The 21,043-nt window shown below is 50.6% G+C and overlaps 1 protein-coding gene across 1 annotated transcript in view; it reads left to right on the top strand.

Annotated features, from left to right (window-relative positions):
- The window catches only part of SCRN1 (secernin 1), a 53,633-nt gene that overhangs the window by 25,048 nt on the left and 7,542 nt on the right, over nucleotides 1-21,043 (top strand). The window contains exons 4-7 of the mRNA XM_036010448.1: nucleotides 7,261-7,442; nucleotides 12,475-12,677; nucleotides 15,115-15,309; nucleotides 17,890-18,055. Coding sequence (XP_035866341.1) covers nucleotides 7,261-7,442; nucleotides 12,475-12,677; nucleotides 15,115-15,309; nucleotides 17,890-18,055 — 746 coding nt within the window. The remainder of the gene's footprint in view (nucleotides 1-7,260; nucleotides 7,443-12,474; nucleotides 12,678-15,114; nucleotides 15,310-17,889; nucleotides 18,056-21,043) is intronic.

Below are 21,043 nucleotides of genomic sequence, written 5' to 3' on the forward strand. Positions count from 1 at the left end.
GTGGTCGTCTTTCATGGGTCTTGGTAATGCATTGCTTCCAGCGCTGAATAATAGTCCACGTCTGGGTGTCCCACAGTTTTTCTTCATCTGTTGAAGGGCCTCTTCATTGCATCCACATTTTGCCAGCAATGAATAAAGTTGCTATGAGCATTTGTGTGTAGGGTTATTTTGTGGACATATGTTTTTAACTCATTTGGGTAAAGATACCATTTAATGCAATTTTACATTTTTTTTTAGATTTTATTTATTTACTTTCAGAGAGAGGGGAAAGGAGGGAGAAGGAAGGAGGAAAACATTAATACGAGAGAGACACATCAGTTGGCTGCCTCTCACACACCCCCAACTAGGGACCCAGCCCACAACCCAGGCATGTGCCCTGACCAGGAGTCAAACCAGCAACCCTTTGGTTCACAGGCTGGGCTCAGTCCACTGAGCCACACCAGCCAGGGCTAATTTTACATCTGACTAGGTAATCCAGTGATCACCTATTCAAATTAAGTGATTAAGGGATACAAAAAAAGTTTACAGTGAGAAGTCTTACTCCCCCTTCTTCCGATCCACTCGGGTTCCCCTGTTATGTAAGCCTTTCCGCCAGTTGCTTGCACCCCCTCCCAGTGCTTCATGCACATGGCATGAATGTGAACACTTAGCCTTTGTTTTTTTTGTGAAAGTAGCACATCATATACACTATTCTGAAACTTGATTTTTTAACTATGTAATTTTAAGCTTATAGAAAAGGGCTATAATTTGCTTTTCTTTTTCATGTAATGACATTCTGAAGAGATTTTTAATATCTGTGCATAAAAGTTACATATGTTTTTACAGCTGATAGTAGTCCATTGTGGAGGTATTCCACACTTTATTCAATCAGTCCTCTGCTGGTGGACAGTCGGACCCTTGGCTAGTCCAGCAGGTATCGCCGCAAAGAACATTGCACGCGGGTCACTCTTTACCTGTGTGGATATAGCCATGGGTACACTTCTGTACAGGGTCACTGGGCCACAGGGTAAAGTTTTTGTAGTGCCTGACGTCCATAAGCAATTTCTACTTCTATCGGCATTCTTAGTTTTCCTCTCACAGCTCACACTGTCGGCCCCAGCTACACCGAGCTGCTCACCATTTCTGGAACAAACAGCACACTCGTATTTCTCTGTGCTGTTGCTTTTTCCGTCCTTTCCTAAGAATGTCCTCCTTTCCCCTCTGGCCATCTACCTGGTAGACTCCTGTGCATCCTCTGAAGCCCCAGCACTGATATCCCTCCCTCCCTCCCTGTCGCCGGCCAACCTTCCATGAACGTGGAGCACTTTGTGCCAGTATAAATCCACTGAAGTTCACAATCGCCTGAACCTGGAGGGATGAGCTCTGGCCCAGGTATAGGCTTCTGTGTTCCAGTGTCACCTTCCCCATGTACTGCATCTTGGGTCCTGGAGACTCCGTTTCCTCATTTTCCATGTGGAGATCGTAACCCCCCAGGGACAGAGGTTTTTGTGAAGCACACGTGAGCTGACATGTGACAGACGATGTAAACTCCAAGGAGAACATTGTGCAGAGAGTATTTTTCTTTTTTCAAGAACTGCCTAGTGTGGAGGGACTCGGCGATCCCCCAGGTCTCAGCTCCTCCCGTCCTCAGCATGTGCTTCTGATCTGCTCTGCAGGCGCAGCCCCACGCCTTGCCCTCCCTGGCAGTCACACCTGTAACTTGTTCCAAGCACAGAATGACGGGTTCTTTCCCATATTTGGGCCTGCGAGCCACAAGAACTATCGTGAGACTTGCATAACAGCCCTCATCAGCATGTAGAAATTATTTTTTAACGATGAAGAGTGAGAACTTCCCACAAAAACCCATTTAAAACGTTGCATATTCTGCAGTTTTCCTAGAAATGTCACACTTGAGTGGTGAGATCCCAGAAACTCATCTTCCGAGAATAACCGTGTGCAGAGAGTTGTCCTGATGACTCATCCGCTCACCCACCCACCCTCCCAGCTGGCCCCAGGTGGCCTGCCCTTCTACTTTGTCCACCTCGCCACCCTTCATCCTCCCCGCAGTCTGGCCACCTGCCTGTCCATCCATCATCTACTGTATGTCAAGTTCACTTTGCTTGAGACCACAGGAACAACAGATCGTGTCCTCCAGCCCAGAGTTCCTCAGTTTCTAAAATCTCATGGCACGTTTCCGTTCAGCTGCGCAGTTGGCAGATGGGAGCATTTTATTTTATGCTCTTTAGTCTTTGTCCTGTAGATTCTGGGTTTTTAACAATGCCTCTCTGGATTGTAGAGTAGGGCAGATTGTGAGGTCCCCTTGGTCCTGAGGAGGCTGTGGTCCGTGCATCACAGCACTCGTCCCAAGTGTACCTCAAGCCCCGCTCCTCCCCACTGGGCGGGTATGAGGAAACAGAGGAATGATTCCCTGCACTGTGTGTGTGCATGTGCGTGTATGCGTGCGTGCGTGCATGCGTGTATGCCTGTGGGTGGGTGTGGCTTCATTCTTATGTCGTTGAACCTTCTATTTAGGAAAAATATGCATCCCACTAGCATGCTGTTCCAGGAAAACAGTGGATTTTAACTGAAGTGTACATTGTTTATACTTGGTGCTTGAGAAAATAATTATACCACAATTTGTGGAGAAAGTTGAATCGTGGGGGTGACATTGGTTAATAACATTATGTAAGTTTCAGGTGTTCAAGTTTACAGTCCTTCATCTGTACATTGCATCGGGCGTGCCCCACCCAAAGTCAGGTCTCCGTCTGTTGATATATATGTGACGCCTTTTACCCTCTTCATCCTTCCCGGCCCCTTCCCCTCTGTAACTGCCATTCTGTTCCAGGCAGAGACAGAATCCTTGACAACCAAGTCAGGTTTGACACACAATGGTTTTTTGAAAGTGTCCCTTATTATTATATAATAAATCTCATCTCCATGACTTCCCCCCTTTCAAGTTTTTGTTGTTTCCATTTTTATCTGTTTTTGTTTGTTTTGTTTTCTTGATTCACAGGAGCGGGCTTTAGAGAAATAAAAAGCAGTCCTTCTAAAATGTGGTTGACATCTTTTGTCTTTATTGAGACTCATCTGAATCTTAAGGGCACATTTTCAAAACCAGACAAGTAGCAGGCCAGACACTGGGATAAAAACATGAGGAGAAAAAAAACAACCAACCGACCAAACAGAAACTCTCAGTGATCATTAGCAATGCTGCTGTAGAGTTGCAAAAGTTTCTAAGACTAGAATTACTTCTCTAAAGCATCCCTGTTCCTCTCCTGCCCTGAGAAGCCCATCTGACTCATGAGCTTGCTTCCCGGTGGTTTTTGCTGGCCGTGCCAGGGTGGGGCCCCCCACCTGCGTACAGTAGGGGGGGAGGCACAATGGCTGCGCTTCATGGATTGAAACGTCCATTGTGTGAGAGCCTCTACCCCTCCTTTCCCTGGGAGATGTCCAGAAAGAGTGTGTGTTGGAATGTGCAAGGGGTAGCAGACAGCATGAAGCTGATTTTGCTTTTTCCCTTCTGAGACAATCACATGAAATAATAGAGGACTCGCTCTGCTGAAGAATTGTCTTTTGTCTTTGTCCCCAGCACCCTGTCGAGGTCCCTCTTTTCATCCTCCGACCTGGCGTGTGTCCCTAGGGGCCACCAGGGAGTGTGGCGAGCTTGACCCAGTCCATGCCTCTAAGTAAAACCTCTACGTTTAGGCAGTTCTGACGTCGAGAAGCATGCCTCGCCATGCTCCCTGCTCTGGGCTTTCTCCCACTGTTGTGCAGCTTTGGCTCCCAGGAGTCACACTCGCTGACAGATTTCTTTTATTAAAGGCTGGTGAGGAGCGGACATGGGGCAGCAAGACAATTTGCTTGTCACTTTCACACCTTCATACCCAAAGCGGATGCCAGAACTCTCCCTAGAAATACCGATCCTTTAAGTGGTGAATCTTTTTTCTTTTTTCTTTTCTAATAGAAATTGGGCTAGGAATCTTGACTGGGGGAGCTGACATATTTTTGCCACATTTGCTTTTTTGTATTTCTCTTTTCCTGGTGAGACCTCTGCTACCTGCAGTCCTACTTACTCCCTGCCTCGTTAATAGTGTGGCAAGTGTGAAGGCCGTTTAAAAAACGACCGCCTGCGGTGTTCACGTCCTGGGTGGCTGACTTTGCAAAGTTTAGCTAATTACATCGTGTGTAAATGTTCCTTATTTTCAAGGGTTGCTCCCAAAGTGGGGTTTTAAATCACCCATCTATATGAGACACGCGTGGCCCTCCCCCCATCTGTCCCACACCCGGGTGGGACTCGTCAGAGTTCAAACGCAGCGGAGGGTGTGGAATTGCAGCTGCAGAAGGCCCGTGTTGGGCCCCGGCCCCTGCAGTTAGGTCATGACAAAGCTGCCCGAGGGGCAGGTGTTACCGGCTCACCTAAGGTTTGGGGGCGCACACACCCCGTCTCCCTGCCCCCTGCTCTGTAGCTCGTGAGGGGATCTGGGCCATGGCTGTCAGCCCGGTGCTTAGGAGAGACTGATCTCGTCCCTCTGGCTGCTCGGGGATCTCCTTCCTTCCTCCTCATTCCGAGTCTGGCCTGGAGAGGGTCACACTGGCCACGTGTGTTGGGAACTCCCACAAAGACCGTATGTTCTTTCCGATTCACCTTTTGACATTTTCCTCAGTAAGTCATTACTTACTGAGCTCTTGCAGTCCTGGGACCCAGTGACGTCAGAACCGTTCCCCTAAGTGGCACAGTGGGGGATGTCCCTGCACCATGAACACACCTTTGACATCCCGGCCCTTACCCCAGTCTGTCTCTTAGGCTCTTTATTTACCTCTGTCCAGAACACCTTGATGTCCGGCCCATTTTTCGAGATCAACCCAAATGTCGCCTACTTGGTAAAGCCTCGGACCACTTGGACGTGTTTCCTTTTTCTTTTGAATCTCTAGTATGCTCCCTCTGCCCTCGGTTACTTACTCATGCACTCATTCACTCGTTCATTCATCCATTCAGAAAATGGTGTGTCAGTGCCTAGTATGTGCCAGGCTCAGGATAGATCCATGAACCAGATCTCCCCGCCCCCATAGAGAGAATGTGTGGACACAGCCCGTGCAATACGTCACTCAGTCAGACAGTGTTTGGGAGGCGGAGTGGGGGAGGGACTGGGAAAAGAACAAGCAGAGCAGGATGGGGTTGACCAGAAGTACAAGGGGAGGAAGGGGCCAGATGCAGCGCACAGTAAGTAGACAGGCCTCGGGGCCACTTACGGACACTGGCCTGGTGGTCACAGTGATGTGCACTCATGCCTTGTCCTTCTTTCCCAGCCACCAGGCTGGGGAGTGGACAGATCACTGATCTATCTTCCAGCAGCGCTGAGCACAAGATGCCTGGTGTAATAACTGGTGAAATTCAAAGGTGTATTTGAGGGCAAAGTAGTAAACCCATTTCCTATTTTCACTTTTTTCCTGCCCTTAAAAAAATTGTGATAACTCTGTGCTTAAGAATCTGAGACTCCTCCCCTACTTACTCATTCCTTTTGAGACAGACTCAGGTACCGGAGCTCCGTGTGCAGAGGGGCTCGGGAGGGCGTTGGCCAATGCCTGGACTACTCTTACGCGAAAGAGGGCAATTTCAAGATATAAACTTCAATTACATGTGGATGAGCACAGGGGACCCTAGTTTGTTTATTGCTTTCACCAGGTTTTGCTCTAAATCATTTAAAAAGTAAATGACTTTTGGCAGCTGAACAGGGGCAAACATTTCCAGAGCATATTTTAGTATCGGTTTGCCACGATAAACTCCAGGTTGTCTTGACAACCTTCAGGTTTAATTAGCTTTCAGTTTACAAATATTTGTCAAGTGAAATAGCATCATCCCAGGGCAGAGCAGCATCTACCAGGGCTTGCAAAGATGCAGGTGTCACGTGACCCACGAGTGTGCATTTCAGCTCTTACCCGTGGTCTGAGATTATGGAAAATCAATGCAGAAGAGCTTCGTGGGCTGCATTCGGCCACTATAATTGGGTCTTGAGTCAAAAACAGACCTAAGGCTGCCGTGGATCCAATGCTTGCAGCTCCCTAATTTACAATGTACGTGGCTGTGACGGCTGATGAAGCCCTCCCTTGAGAGCTGCCGTGCTGTGTGCAGGGTACAGCCCTGAGTTTCATACTGCCTCCACCCAAGAGTGTGTTGCGGACTGATAGTCAGTGTCAGAGGCCCCTTTTGGATAACCCGGGCCAGTTATCCAGTGGAGTTCTCCCCAGCCGGGAGAAGAGCCAGCCAGGAAGGCTCTGAGATGCCCCGCCCCAGTCCCACACCTGTTCTTCCATTCACCTCTCAACACACCGTGACCAGGTTTACTGCCTTCACGCTTCCATGTGAGAGTTTGTACGAAGCAAGAGTTCTGAGGCTGGAGAGACTTTGAAAGAAATTGTTTGATCTGGATTAGCTCATTCCCTTTTTCCAGGGGCAGACACAGCCCCTTGAAGAAGATAAGACACACAGGCCTACATGGCGTGCCCTCGAGTTCTGACAGTAGCTAGAAATTTGCCTCTTGGGCATGTTTACTCATGTGTCCACCTCCTGGGCTCAGTGTGGGGATCCAATGGGACAGAAGGGGAAGCACACTGTGTCAGAGAGTGTGCATGTAATGCAGTAGCTACGTGTGAGGTACTATCTTATCTTTTCTCTTCCACCACTACAGTGATTACGTAGGTTGTCAAACTGTGTTCCCAGGAGTCCTAGGGATCATTTCAGGTGGCTTAGGGACCTCCCATCTTCAGACAAAGCATCTTCCCTTTTATCTGTCTTCTGTGTCAGGCTTCTAGGTCAAGTTTCTTTTGTAGACAGCGCTCTATCGTATCAACAGTGTTTGGAAGCCACTGATGGAGAAGGATTTTTGCAAATGAGAATCAACAGCTCTGTTTGTTAGGACTGCTGGTGCTCATCTGTGTCTGTTGAAATGACCGGCCACAGAATACTCAGACTGGCCGGATGCCTGGCTCAGGAAGACCGCCGCAGCTGTAAGCCTTATGGTCCGACTGGCTTGAACCAGCGAGTCTAGAAACTGGTGACTGGCAAGACTGAAGGTCACCGTGGAGACCCTTGAGCCGCACTGAGTCTTGGGGTGTCTTTTAAGTCTGATGTTCTCAAGGCATTTTATTTTACTTATCATTTTATTTTCATTTTATTTGCTGGGCTGTTTGTAACCGATGTGGTGGTTCGGGGTAAGTACCAAGGTGAGAAATAAGTGGTACCTGACAGGTGTTGGCTCTCTCTTTCCTGTCTTCGTTTTTCAGTGTACTTACATCTCCATCGACCAAGTCCCCAAGACCCATGCCATTGTGATAAGCAGACCCGCCTGGCTTTGGGGGGCAGAAATGGGAGCCAATGAACACGGAGTATGCATAGCCAACGAAGCCATCAACGCCAGAGAACCAGCCGCCGAGACGGAAGCCTTGCTGGGGATGGATCTGGTCAGGTACTGCTCGGCGACCCCGAAACCTCACATTTTGTAATACAATCCTCCTAAAGAAGATGTGTGCCATCTGATACAAACTTTGCAAAAAAAGAGAGAAAGAGAGTAGATTACAGTGGAATATTATTCAGCCCCCCCAAAATCAAGTACTGATATGTGCTGCAACATGATGAGTCTCAAAAAAATTATGCTGAGAGCAGCCAGACCCAAAAGGTCACATATTGTGTGATTCCATTTCCCCAGAGTGTCCAGAATAGGCAAGCCCGTGCAGACGGAAAGGAGATCAGTCGTTGTCTGGAGATCAGGAGTGATCGCTAATGATCCGGGCTCCTCTCCGAGGTGTGGTTGGTGTTCTGAACTTGGGCCGTGATGATAGTTGCACAACTTGGTGCATGTGCTAAGAACTAGTCCACTGTGTGTGTTAGATGGGTGAAGTGTATGATACTTGAAACATATCTGAAATCTATAGGAGAACAAGGATGTGTATAAAGTACATAGGATACAAAGGACAGAAGACCACAGACCACTTTCCCCCCTTTCTCCTCTCCACCTCAGTCAGGCCTTCTTCCTCTCCCTGCTCCTCCGGCCTCCGTGCAGCAGAGGGGGGCGGCAGGACAGGGGGCTTTGTCCGCGTATTTGCGACTGTGTCACTGCGCCAGGAGTCGCGTGCCTGGCACATAATGGGCAATCGGTGACTGGGTTTGGGACGAATGGCTCAAGCAGAGGGTAGGCCGGGACGGAACGGCATTCTGAAGTGGCTTTCTTCTTTCCTGAGACGGCAGAACGCAGTCGGGCCGTGGACAGTGTTGAAAGGAAGGAGACCGGGCGGGGAGCCGGGGCCCTTGGTGTTCGGGGCAGATACACACCAAGTCCTGTCACCTCCCTGGGCCACGGTTTCCTCGCTTGTCCAGGGTGAGCCCTGAGGTTGGATGACGCCGAACAGACCTCCCAAAGCTAACGTTCTAGAAGAAGGAACAGCGATGTTCCCGTTTTGTAGGTGGTATGGGGAGAAGTTGCGCATTTACTCGGAAGCCTGTGTGGCCCAGAGCTTCTGCCAACCGATGGGTAGCTCTGTGAGTCGCCCTTTCGGTGTCACGTTGTCTTTATGATGCCTTCCACACAGTCTTTCCTCTTCCTGGCCCTTACAGACTCAGAGGAGCCGGTCCCCTGAGCTGGAGAAGAGGGAAAAGCCTCCTGTTTACAGTCAGTTTTCTCTTCATTAACAGAGTTAAACCTACAAGATAACAAGTTTTGAGCTTATGTTTTGACAGCTGTCCCAATGTTTGTACCACCATACGTTACAGAAATCCTGCAAATGAAGAGTTAACGATGAGAAGTAGTCCCCTTTCAGGCTTCATGTGTAGCCTTGCCTTGTGAGTTACCATGACATTCGTGGTGTGGGACTCATAGCACTGGCAACGATGACCATTTTAGCAGTTGATTCCTCTGGGATGCTGGAAGAGAATTTGTTTTGTCTTCAAAGCCTCTGATGTGCCTTTAAAAGATGGTCAGTCCGTAATACTGAATGTCTGCTTTGTGCCAGACGCTGGTGGCGCATGCAGAAGCTCCAAAGCTTCAAAGAGACTTTTAGTCTGGCGGCAGGAAGAGGACAAAAAACTGAGCAAGGCGAGGTTTTCAGACCAATTTAAGGTAACAGTAGGAGAGACGGGTCTCAAGGCTTTGCGATCCGTAGCCACACAAAGGGCGCAGAATCCGAGGGAGGGGCCCTCAGCAAACCCTGCGGGCTGCCCAGAGACTGTCCCGGCTGTGTGTGTGTGGGCATGCTTCGAGACAAGGTTGGGGGTGTGGACAGAGATCAGGCAAAAGGTCTCACACCCCGTTCCCCCAAGTCAGTGCAGCCCTTAAGCTCTTCTTATTTTCTTTCAGCTTTCAGCCCCCTGGCTGAGGGCTGGTCATCTCCCAATGTCCCAAAGGTCGTGAACCCGAGAGAGACCTTGCAAGCCCCTTGACTGTGGGGAAAATGGAAGATTACAGTTGACCCTCAACATGGGTTTGAACTTTGTATGGGTCCACTCATACGTGGATTCTTTTTTTTTCAGTCAGTACTGTAAATGTATCTCCCTCACAATTTTCTTAAGAAGTTTTCTTTTTTCCAGCTTACTGTATCATAAAAATATAGTATATATACGTATAACATACAAAGTGTGTGGTAGTCGACTTGATGCGTATGTTATCGGTAAGGCTTCCGGCCAACAGCTGGCTATCAGTTGTTAAGTTTGGGGGGAGCCACCAGTTATATGCGGATTTTTGACTGTGCAGCCGTCAGTGCCCCTGGTCCCCAGGTTGCTCAAGGGTCAAGTGTATTTGCATCTGCATCCCCATAGGAACACACCCCCATAAGGGAAGGGCAGTGACCATTTTCATGAGTGATTACGTATCCATGGGAACCCTAGTGATAACGTAGTTTACCTTAGTTGGGACGCAAAGGGACAGGGTCCCCCTGCTCCGTGGGGGTGTGGGTACTGAAAAGAGAAGCAGGCGGAGCTCCTAAGCACAGGGGCTCCGATCAGGGCAAGTGCCGATGGGACTCGTTTTCTTTAGTGAGACGTGCTAACACTTCAGGAACGGGCACCTTGAACTTGGTACACCTGTAAGAAAGTCATGGGTCCCGAAGAGGGGTTTGCCCAGGGATTTAAAAAAAAGATGGGAATGGAGAACAGCTAATTCTGAGACCTAGAGCAACCTGGACCAGCCGCCTACCTTGGAAGGACTAGAATCACACTGGAGGCTGATGGCAGAGCGAGACTGACCTTGGCCCAGTTCATTTCACCCCTTTCCCCGCCCCGGTCACGCCCACTGGGAGGTGCGGCCGCCAATGTGAAGTAGCTGTGGGGGCCAGAAAGGTGCCGTTTTCAGTTTGCATCTCGCGAACCTGCCCCATCCAGGAAGTGGAACTTGTGAGAGCTCTAGAGCAGGCCTCTGGGCGCCGTGTGACCTCTGGCCCCAGGTCACCGTGGTCCGGGTGCACCTGCGCCTTTCAGTCTCAGGTGGAACGGGAAACCTCCCTGTCACTCATGGCCTGGGACTGAGGTGAGGTTGTCCTGTCCCCGTCCCATGGCAGGGAGACCAGGTGGGAAAGGTCAGGTGGGACAAAGGAGTCTCTCTCTCTTTTTTTTCTTGGCATGAGGCATAAAATTGGAATCATCCCCGTGGAAGGGTGAGCGCAAGTACTAGGGGTCTCAGTGCGGAGCGGGAACAGGCAGAGGAGCAGGAGAGCTGAGTTAGAAACTGCCAGAGAGAAGTCACGGCCTCTGAAGGTGGGGGGGTTGCCCTGGCCAGGCATCTACATGCTCCTGGCACTTTCGCTTGGGCAAGGGGGTGGTGCCCTGCAGAGGCCTGGGGACAGGGAGCTGCCTGGAGTGCACACATGAGGCAGGGTGACCAAGGACTGCCGGGGACCTGTGGGCAAGAGGGAGGGACCCTCCCAGGTGCACACCTCCAGGCTGGGAGACGTGCTCGTGGCACATCTGTCCGCTTTGGATCCTCAGGATAAGATGAGTGCTTACTTCTCTGGCTGCTTCCTGTCGGCACCGACCACCAGAGCGCCGACCGACTGTGGTTCTCTAACGGGTCCATTCTTTTATCGCTCTCCGTAGGACTTAGGGTGCCGCTTCGCAAATCATTGCCTTGGCACCAAGTCTCCCTAAATACCCCTAAAGTGAGAAGTGCCCAGTGAACTGATACATAATAATTGTCTGACTACGAAAGGAAGCCTAGTACAGGAATAAATCCGTAGCCTGTAGCCTTTCCTTCTCCCGGGCAGCACAGTGAAGTGAATGTCCCTCCAGGGAGAATCGGGCCGGGCGAGTGTCAGGGGTGACTGCTCCTCCAGTGGCGGTTTTCCCCAAGCACTGGCCGGCGCCACCTTGCAGCCAGCCGGCCCATCACCTGTGTTCTTAGACCTGGTTCCTGCCGCCAGACTTTAATTTGAGTGAAGAGATGAGTAAACGGACATTTCCTGAGTCCTCAGCACGTGCCGTCCTCTTTCCAATCAGCCAGAGAGGGCAGTCCTGCCATGCCCACTGAGCAGAGGAGAAGGTCAAGGTTTGGAAAGGTGGTTACTGAAGGTCACACTGCCAGTGGGCAGCAGACGCGCAGCCGGAAGCTGGGCTCCTTTGTTTCTCACTCGTTTGTTTTCTGCCGCGATGTGTAGCCTCTCAAAACTTACTGATCCCTTATGTGGTCCTGGGTGCTTGTGCTGCTTAGTTTCATGTTCATTATCTCCTAAAACCCACCCTCCTAGCAACCCAAAGATACAGGCACCTCTTTCATAGGTGACGTGAAACCGAAGTTCAAATACATTGTGTAACTTGCCCAAGGTGACGCGGAGGGCGAGCTCTGTGCCCTCGTCAAGGTCAGGTAATGGGAAGGGCTGGGAGGGGACGGCAGTTTCACTTCAGGAGAAGTATGCACTTTCTGATAACGGAAGCCGGGAGCCACCCCGGCAGCCGGCAGGCTGGTAGGCAGCGGGAGAGATGAAAAAGGGTTGGTACTGATCTTGTCCTAACCAGCAGCCCGTTCCCACTGAGGTCTCTGAGCCGGTTGTATGCGCCGGACACGATGGCTGGTTATGGAGCACCTTCCCTGCTCCCCCAAACACCTGGTGTGGGACAGGGGAGAACGTGGCTGGCCCGGGCAGAGGGCTCCTTCCGCGCAGAGGTAGGAGGGAGAAGGAGCCAAGCAAAGGGGCCTTGCTAAGCACGAGGGCAGACCCGGCAGCTCCGGCAGCTGTGTTGGGGGACAGAGCTGGAAAAGAGAAGGGGAGGTGGCTGAGCCACTGGGGTCCTGACTCTTCTGTCCATGTGGGCGGGGGCTGCCCAAAGATGAGAACACCCCCTCAACTGGGAACCGAATGCGTGAGGGTCCTGCTCATTTGCTTGCACACTGGCCTGCGTGGTTAACGTACGTACACATGTTGGCACACTTCATAACTCCGCCTCATCCCAGTCCTTGGTTACTATGGTAACGATCACATGGCACGGAACGATTGAGGTGCACCTCCGCTCTCCTGCAGGCTTGGTCTGGAAAGAGGGTCAGCAGCCAAGGAAGCCCTCGATGTCATCGTCGCCTTGTTGGAAGAGCACGGACAGGGCGGGAATTATTATGAAGACCCGGCCTCCTGCCACAGCTTCCAGAGCGCCTACCTGATCGTGGACCGCGAGGAGGCCTGGGTGCTCGAGACGGTGGGGAGGTACTGGGCCGCCCAGAGAGTCACAGGTGAGCGGGTGCGGAGGGCGGGGCGGAGGGTCCGCCGAGGTAGCTGGGAGTCAGGCCCCTCGTTCTCCGTGGCCCACGGCAGTCAGCGGTCGGGGCTGCCGTGGACAGTGGCGCGCGGGATCCTGGAAGAGGCCGCCCCACGGAGGCAGTGAGATCTAGCCGTGGTCTTTTGACTGAGCTGTGCAAGGGTCGTGTCTGCCTGGAGGAGGGCCGGTTCCTTCTCGTTCTCGCAAGGGTGCGGAGTGGCATCTGGAAGCCGTCCCAGAGTATGTCCACCCACGGGTGCCCCACATACAGGTGCCAGGCGTGTCGGCCTGCCCGACTTCCACAGACGTCACAGGGCTAGAGGAGCTGGCGTGGGCTGCCAGGTCTCCAGGCCTCCTGCGATGCAGGAACTTGAACTTCCCCTAAGGAAACCGCTCCTGAGATGGAGTCTTTCTGTCAGATGGTTCCATTGAGAAGGCTGTTGGTCCGTGCTGAAAACAACCCTGTTGTTTTTAGGGAGAATGTAAAACTTTTTGATCTATAACTGCACTTTAAAAATTTAGTCTCACTTCTAAATATAGCTTAAAAACCCACCTCATCAAAACCAATGTTGTCTTTCCCTAAATAATTAAATAAAAAAAACCCCCAGCTCTGACCAGAGTGGCTCAGTTGGTTGGGTGTCATCCCGCAAATCGAAAGGTCGCCAGTTCGATTCCCTGTCAGGGCACATGCCTGGGTTGTGGGTGCGGTCCTCTGTCGGGGGCATGTGTGAAAGGCAAAGAATCGATGTCTGTCTCCTTGTCTTTCTTCCTCCCTCTTCCTCTCTCCAAAAAGAAAGAAATAAAATCTTTAGAGAAAACCCCCAGCCATTCCTGGACTCATTGATTTCATGTCCTCTAATCTCAGCAGTGGTGTGGTTGCAGCAGGACTGAGTGAACTCTGACTCCCAAATGCTAACATTCTTGAAAGCAAATGTCTATTATAAATCAGTCCTCTAGGCAAATAACGTTTGTGGAGTTATTTATAAGACTTAAAATATATCTTAGTGCGGATAATGTCAAAATCACTTATTGCCCTGGCTGGTGTGGTTCAGTGCACTGAGTGCTGGCCTGCAAACCGAAAGGTCGCCGGTTTGATTCCCAGTCAGGGCATGTACCTGGGCTGCGGGCCAGGTCCCTGGTTGGGGGCGTGTGAGAGGCAACCAATCCACACACTGATGTTTCTCTCCCTCTCTCTCCCTCCCTTCTCCTCTCTCTAAAAATAAATTTAAAAAATATTTTAAAATATTTTTAAAATCACGTATTTAGGACAAAGCTATTTTTTATTTTCATTAAAATAAATAGTTTTACACTTACGGTGTCCCCTGAAATGATGGATGGCAAAGGACGTCAGCCAGGAAAGCCTACCATGGAACTCTTACCGAAGAGTTCACCAGCCAGGCTGAGAGGCTACAAGAACTCAGCCCCGCCCTGCCCCTGCCTCCAGGAGCTGGGTGCAGGCAGGAAGGGCTTTATTGCAGCTTGAAGTCTGGGTGCTCTCTCTCTCTCTCTCCCTACTTCATTCTCCAAGAATTTAGAAGCTCAGCGTGCTCCCTGGAAGCAGCAGCAACTGTGAATACATGTTTTGAGCTACAAGTGATAACTTTGTAGTGAGCTGGACGTCGTCCTGAGGCTTGAGGGCCAGGGTGTCCTTGCTCAGGCTTTGGAGCAGCCACAGCAAGGCAAGGCTCCCCGCACCCAGGGGGACTGGTCCCTCAACACTCATCCTCCAAGGTGCATGCAGTGTACTCAGAAAGCAGGTGTGTCTGACTCCACACGTCCTTGGCTACACTTACTGTATTTTTATGAGAAAAAAATTCCCATGGATTTTTCTCCCGTGCACACATGACACACATCCATTCCCAGGTGAATTCTGTTATTTTAAAGCTATCCACGATCAGCGTTACTATGTTTGTCTAAATGTCGGGACCTGAAAAAGTAGTTGAATGAAGGAGTGTCATATTTGTATTTATAGGCAGAGGGTGGTGGTGTACAGCGCTCTTTGGGTAGGGCAAGACTCAATTGGGGAGGAGGATTCTCTGCGGTTGCTACATTCACAAGTCTTGTTAGTAGCTCAATGACTCTTTCAAAGGACCTTTCACTTTGCTTGTAAGTAGTCAGTGCTTGGGGTGTACGTAGCCAGAAGGAAGGGTTTCCTTTTGACTATGAATTAAAGATCAAGTGGCCATTGCTCATTTACAAAGTGATAATGCGGGTCAGGATGGGTCAGACCTTCTGGGAGAGCTTCCCAGAAGAGGAACAAGGCTCATCTGTTGCTGTCTCCAAAAACGGAACTCGTTTCATCCCCGTGGTTACAGTCATGTTGCAGGGGAGAGGTTCCCTGTAACTTTCCGTGTCTTTGTTCAGCCTTTGTGAGTGTATTTCCAGCTGACTGGGCTGTGTACTCTCTGCAGAGGGAGTCAAGTGCATTTGCAATCAGCTTTCGCTCACCACCAAGATTGACGCAGAGCATCCTGAGCTCCGGAGTTACGCCCAGAGTCAAGGCTGGTGGACGGGAGAGGACGAGTTCAATTTTTCTGAAGTTTTTTCTCCAGCTGATGACCCTCCACACTGCTGTGCAGGCAAAGACAGCTTGGAAAAGCAAGAAGGTGAGTTCACCCCTCACGGTTCTCCCTCTCGTACCTCTCGTCCCGCAGCTATTGTAGAGAACTCGTCTGAACTCAGGGCGAGCGAAGAGGAGGAGGGGAGAAGAGACATCATGCACAGAGACCAACTCGTGCTCAAGTCCTTGAGGTTCGGGCGAGACGACAACTTGCATTTATCCTTACACGGTGCTTTTGCATCCATGGAGCTTCCCGCTGCCGTTATGATACTTGTTGCAACCATTCTGACACCTCGACATTTGTGTATTTGACTTAACTTCTCTCTGATTCTCTCCTCCCGTTAGCCTGCTGGGCCTCGAGGGCAGGGGTGTTGTCTTTTACTCCTCTTAGGATCTCCTTGTGATGCGTGTTGCAGTCCTGTGTTCCGTGAACGTTTATTAACTGTGGAATTGAATTTTCTCCGTGAGCCCCCTGTCTCCCACCCAATTATCGCAGCAAACGTACTGTTTAGATAGCTCGTTACTTTTGTGCCGGAGTGGAAACCCTTCCACGTGAACCTGAATGGCCACATTTTGTATTTGCTAGTGAGAGACATGTGTTTTGTTAGGTCAAGCCTTTGATCATTTAGAATACGGGTCAGCAAACCATGACCTGCCACCAGCCACCTGTTCTGTAACTAACATTTTATCGGAACGCAGCCACACCTGTTGATTTCTGGCCGCTTCTGTGCCACCGGGGCAGAGGTGAGCAGTTGCCACAGGTGAGCTACCACGGAGATTGTGTGTATGGCCCATGGGCCTAAAATATTTATGTGGTTCTTTAAGAAAGAGTTTGCTGGGCCTTAATCTAGGAGAACATTTTGAGACTTTTGCTATAGAACTTAATGAGAATATTCTGGGCAAGAAGGTACAAAAGTATCTATAAATAATTTAAAGTGGGAACTCAAAAAAAAAAACCTCCTCAAAGTTTTAATCTAAAAAAGTTGCTTGATGAAAGTATGTAATGCCAAGTAGGAAGCTGTCCTGCCGAAACATCAAACCCAAATCTGATGACGCCCGCACGTCTAGCCACTAGTTTGCAGTGAACACACGGAACGGGTAAACAGATCAAATAGGGCCGTGGGGATGCCAGCCGCCGAGGTCAGACTGGGACACTGTACGGGAGGGACGCTGTACAGGAGGGACACAGTATGGGAGGGACGCTGTACAGGAGGGACGCTGTACGGGAGGGACGCTGTACGGGAGGGACGCTGTACAGGAGGGACACAGTACGGGAGGGACACAGTACAGGAGGGACACTGTACAGGAGGAACACTGTACAGGAGGGACACTGTACGGGAGGGACACAGTACGGGAGGGACGCTGTACGGGAGGGACACTGTACGGGAGGAATGGTCCAGCAAGTAAAATGTCAGTGGGATTCATGACAGGCAGAGTCTAAGACAGGTCTAAGGGACATCATCAACTTATTGGATCCTGATTCAAATCAATAACCTCATGTATGAGACAATGATGAAATTTGAGCACTAGGTAGTTGAAGAAAGCGAGGACTTACTGTTGATATTTTTAACAGTGACACGTTCAGGGCTGACCATGTGGCTCCATGGGCCGTATGAGGCCTGGCCTGGCTATGAATACAGCCCGACACAAAATCGTAAATTTACTTAAAACCTTTTTTTTTTGCTCATCAATTTTCGTTAGTGTTTGCGTATTTCATGTGTGACCCAAGACAACTCTTCTTCTTCCAGTGTGGCCCAGAGACGCCAAAAGGTTGACACCCTGTTAGAGATTTGCAAAGAGGAGGGAGTTGTGCTAGTGAGCGTTAAGGTACCTTCTCCCTGAGAGATGCTTTGATGCCATCTTTGGGAACACAGGCGGAAAGAACCGTGTTTGAATGAATCGTAACCAGAGGGAGAGAAAGTAGAACTGGGATCGAGGATTTGTTTGTTTATCTACAGCCAGAGCCCAGAGTTGTAAGGACTCTGACTGTTCTGAACACCTCCCTGTCCACATTCTCCCCTGCAGAGAGGCCATTTTCCAAATACAGTGGCGGTTCTAACCAGGAAGGGTGTGTGAGCGCACTTGAACTGGGTGGTGGGCTGTGCATGGATTGCATGTGCCTTCTCGTGGGTGTCCTTCCCTTGTGTTACTGTGCTGGCTGAGGTATTGCTAAGTGCTGGATCCAAAAGACCCTGGAATACTGTGGCTTAAAGAAAATGGAAGTATATTTCTCTCCTACAGTATAGTCCAGATGTACTTGGATGGTCCGGGGCTGGCAGGTTACCCTGCTCAACACGTGGCTTCCATTTGGGACCCACCTGCTGGCATCTGCCTGCCAGCCAGCCAGCAAGGAAGGGAGCCAAGGAGAGCAAAGGGCAAGCATCCCTTTTTATGGATGTGAAAAGGAAGTCATACACGTCGGTTGTGCTCGCCTCCCATTGGTCAGGATTTGCCCCATGGCCACACCCAGCCACCAAGGAAGCTGGGAAATACAGTCTGTAGTTAGGCAGTTATGCTCCCAGATATAATTTCAGGAGTTCTAGTACCAAAAAAGGGAAAGGACTGGATGGATTTGGGTTCGCAGCCTGCCACGGTGACATCTCCCGCGACCTCTCTCTCTTTCCAGAAAGCATCACGGTGCAGACTATGATTGATGTCTTACGGGACAAAGCCAGTGGCGTCTGCATAGACTCCGAGTCCTTCCTCACCACAGCCAGCGCGGTGTCCGTCCTGCCCCAGAGCCGAAGCTCACCGTGCATCCACTATTTCACCGGGACCCCAGACCCTTCCAGGTGCGTCTGAGACACAGTCCTGTAAGCGAATGCACGAGCTACCCTCAAAAGCCTGTCCAGCAAGCGTGCACTAGGTCCCTGCACTGCTTCTTGTGCAGCCAAGTCACAGTGTCTAGTCGGCCTCACTGTGGCCAGCACAGCACAAAGAGCTTGGAGTAAGGGGTGTTCTAGGCTTTAGTCACATAGCATTCATCACAATCATGGAATCCAGTGGTTTTAAATTCAGCAAACACATACAGAGTGTGAGCCAGGCATGGTGATGTACGTGGGGGATGCAAAGCCAAACCAGACGCGAGACAGACAGATTACAGGAATGCCCAGGGTTTCTCAAAACAACCACTGCCTCTGAGTCAGGGGACAAAGCCCGTGGGAGCAACTTCAAGTGCACATGGTATTTTAAGGGGTTGCTTTCTGCCCATGAACTTCAGCAGAGGGGTAGAACTTCTTGCGTACTAGAGACCAAATGTGTATAAGGGAAGAGGTGGCGCAAAGGAGATGACCGAGGGGAACACTTCGCAGAGGAAGGAACTCTTGGGCATGGGGCGTTGTCGGAAGAGTAGGAGTTTGGGAGGGACAAAAAGCAGGAAAGACATCCTGGGTAGAGGGAATAGCATGTGCGAACGCACAGAGGCATGAAAGCTCATCTCCCAGGGCTGGTGGCTCAAAGGCCTCTTGGTGAGCACGTGCCGCCGGCCCATGGGGGCACATGGGGGCGTTGGGGGCAGCTGGAATGCTCTGCCAAGGTCTGGGGCCTGGTCTTTAGGGAGCAGGAGCCTTTGAAGGAGTGGGTTGAACCGAAGAGTGGCTGTGCCAGCCCCCCTTCTCCCGGTGTCAGGTGCCTGCTCTCCCAGTGCTCGGTGGCAGGCCTTTGTGACGCCGGGGCCCTAAGATAAAGGGACGCCGCTTCCTAGGCTGAAGTGCACGGCCTAATACAGTGAGAGAAATGGGTTGGGACATAGCCTTCGGATATTTAAAATCTAAGGTTTCAAGTAATTTTAAAAGCAGATTATCGATGGGCCACGCTAACCGGGAAGGCCTTTAAGAAGATCAGGAGCTTTCCGGAAGGTGTTCGTTTTTATCTTCTGGGTTCAGTGAGCTGTGTTTCCTGCTCTGACTGTGGAGCTGTCACAGGATTTTTTGTTTGTTTGTTTCAACATTTCCGTGTTTGTCATTGGCCGTGTTCCACATTTTGTCTTCTGTCAGCAGGAAGCATCCCTACCTACTCTAGGGGTTTTCAGTAGTGAGATCAGGGGCAGTGTGGTGGCTTCTGTTCGCGTTGAGAACACGAGAGAGGCACCTTGGGGAAGCGGTGTCAGAGCTGGGCACTCCAGGAAGATCCCAATCAGAGGGCGGGACTGCCTGGCTCGCCCCTCCCAGTCACGTCAGGGACCAGAGGACGCGGTTTGACTACTGCTCACTCTGCTCCGGCACTTCTCCCCACCATTGCTCACCGCATTAATTATGGATCCTTCTCCTGAAACAACTCGTTTTCACATTCGCTTTTCTCTCCTCCTCCTCTCCCTTACTTTCCTCCCATGCCTCCTAGCAAGTACCAGGCACTAGGTAAGTTTGAGAATTGGAAGAGGTCCAAAAGTTGAAGTTCGAGAGCTAGAGGGAGATGCAAAAGACCTTTAATTAATTCATCAAAAAAGCAAATCCCATCTTACCAGTACTTTGTTGAGTCAGCTGCTCCCTCCATCACCTTTATAGTGACTCCGACTGGCTTTTGTGCACTGGGCTGACCTCTGGAGACCACTTCCCAGTTAGAAGCTGGTCCTTGCTTAAGTTTCACCGATGTGAAGACTCGGAGAGAGAAGGGAATGGAGGCCCCTTTGCACTTGGAGACTGTAAACTCCAGAGTCCCACGGCACAGTAGAGCCCGTGAGAGCTGACTACGGCGATCCTTCCCGACTGAGCGCTCGGTGAGGCCCCATTGGTTGCTCAGAATGGGCCTCAGGGGGTGTATTTACATCACAGCAACTGGCAGACACCGTGAACCGGGGCTCTGGGAAAACACGCACATACTCAACATGCGGGATGGATAATCCAAGAAAGGGAGAAAATTTAAATATTTTCCATTTTAAATATTAGAAGATTATTTCCCAACCCATTCCCCCTAATAGTATTAGGCCATGTACTTCAACCTATGAAATAGAAAATAGACGTCCAGCCAAGATGGAGGCGTAGGTGGACACACTGTGCCTCCTCGCACAACCAAAAAGGACGACAAGTTTAAAAACAAAAACCAACCAGAACTGACAAAACATCGAACTGTATAGAAGTCCAACAACCTAGGAGTTAAAGAAGACACATTCATCCAGACCTGTAGGAGCGGTGGAGACGGGCAGCCGGGCGGAGAGAACTTGCAGCAAGGTGGCGGCTGGAGGACCGGGTGGTGCCACATTCGCATGCACATAAACCAGGAGCAACAACCAGGGAGTGAGACAGACCCACAACCCAGGGCTCCGGCGTGGGGCAATAAAGCCGCAAACCTCTGACTGAAAACACCTGTGGGGGTTGAGGCGGCAGCAGGAGAAACTTGCAGCTTCACAGGAGACTCCGCTGGAGAGACCCACAGGGTCCTAGAACGCACACAAGCCCACCCACCCGGGAATCAGCACCAGAAGGGCCCAGTTTGGTTGTGGGTAGTGGGGGAAGTGGCTGAAAGCCGGCAGAGAGCTGAGCAGGTGGCGCAGTTCCCTCTCAACCCCTCCCCCACGATAGCATTACTACGAGGCCACGTGAGTTGCCCCGCCCCCGTGAACACTTAAGGCTCCGCCCCTCATACGTCACTGGCACGCCAAGACAAAAAAACAGCCCAAATAAAAGGAACAGATCAAAGCTCCAGAAAAAATACAACTAAGCAATGAAGAGGTAGCCAACCTATCAGATGCAGAGTTCAAAATATTGGTAATCAGGATACTCACAGAAGTGGCTGAGTATGGTTCCAATATAGAGGAAAAAACAAAGGCTATGAAAGGTGAAATA

Source organism: Phyllostomus discolor, chromosome 10 (assembly GCF_004126475.2).
Source record: "Phyllostomus discolor isolate MPI-MPIP mPhyDis1 chromosome 10, mPhyDis1.pri.v3, whole genome shotgun sequence".
Lineage (NCBI taxonomy): Eukaryota > Metazoa > Chordata > Mammalia > Chiroptera > Phyllostomidae > Phyllostomus > Phyllostomus discolor.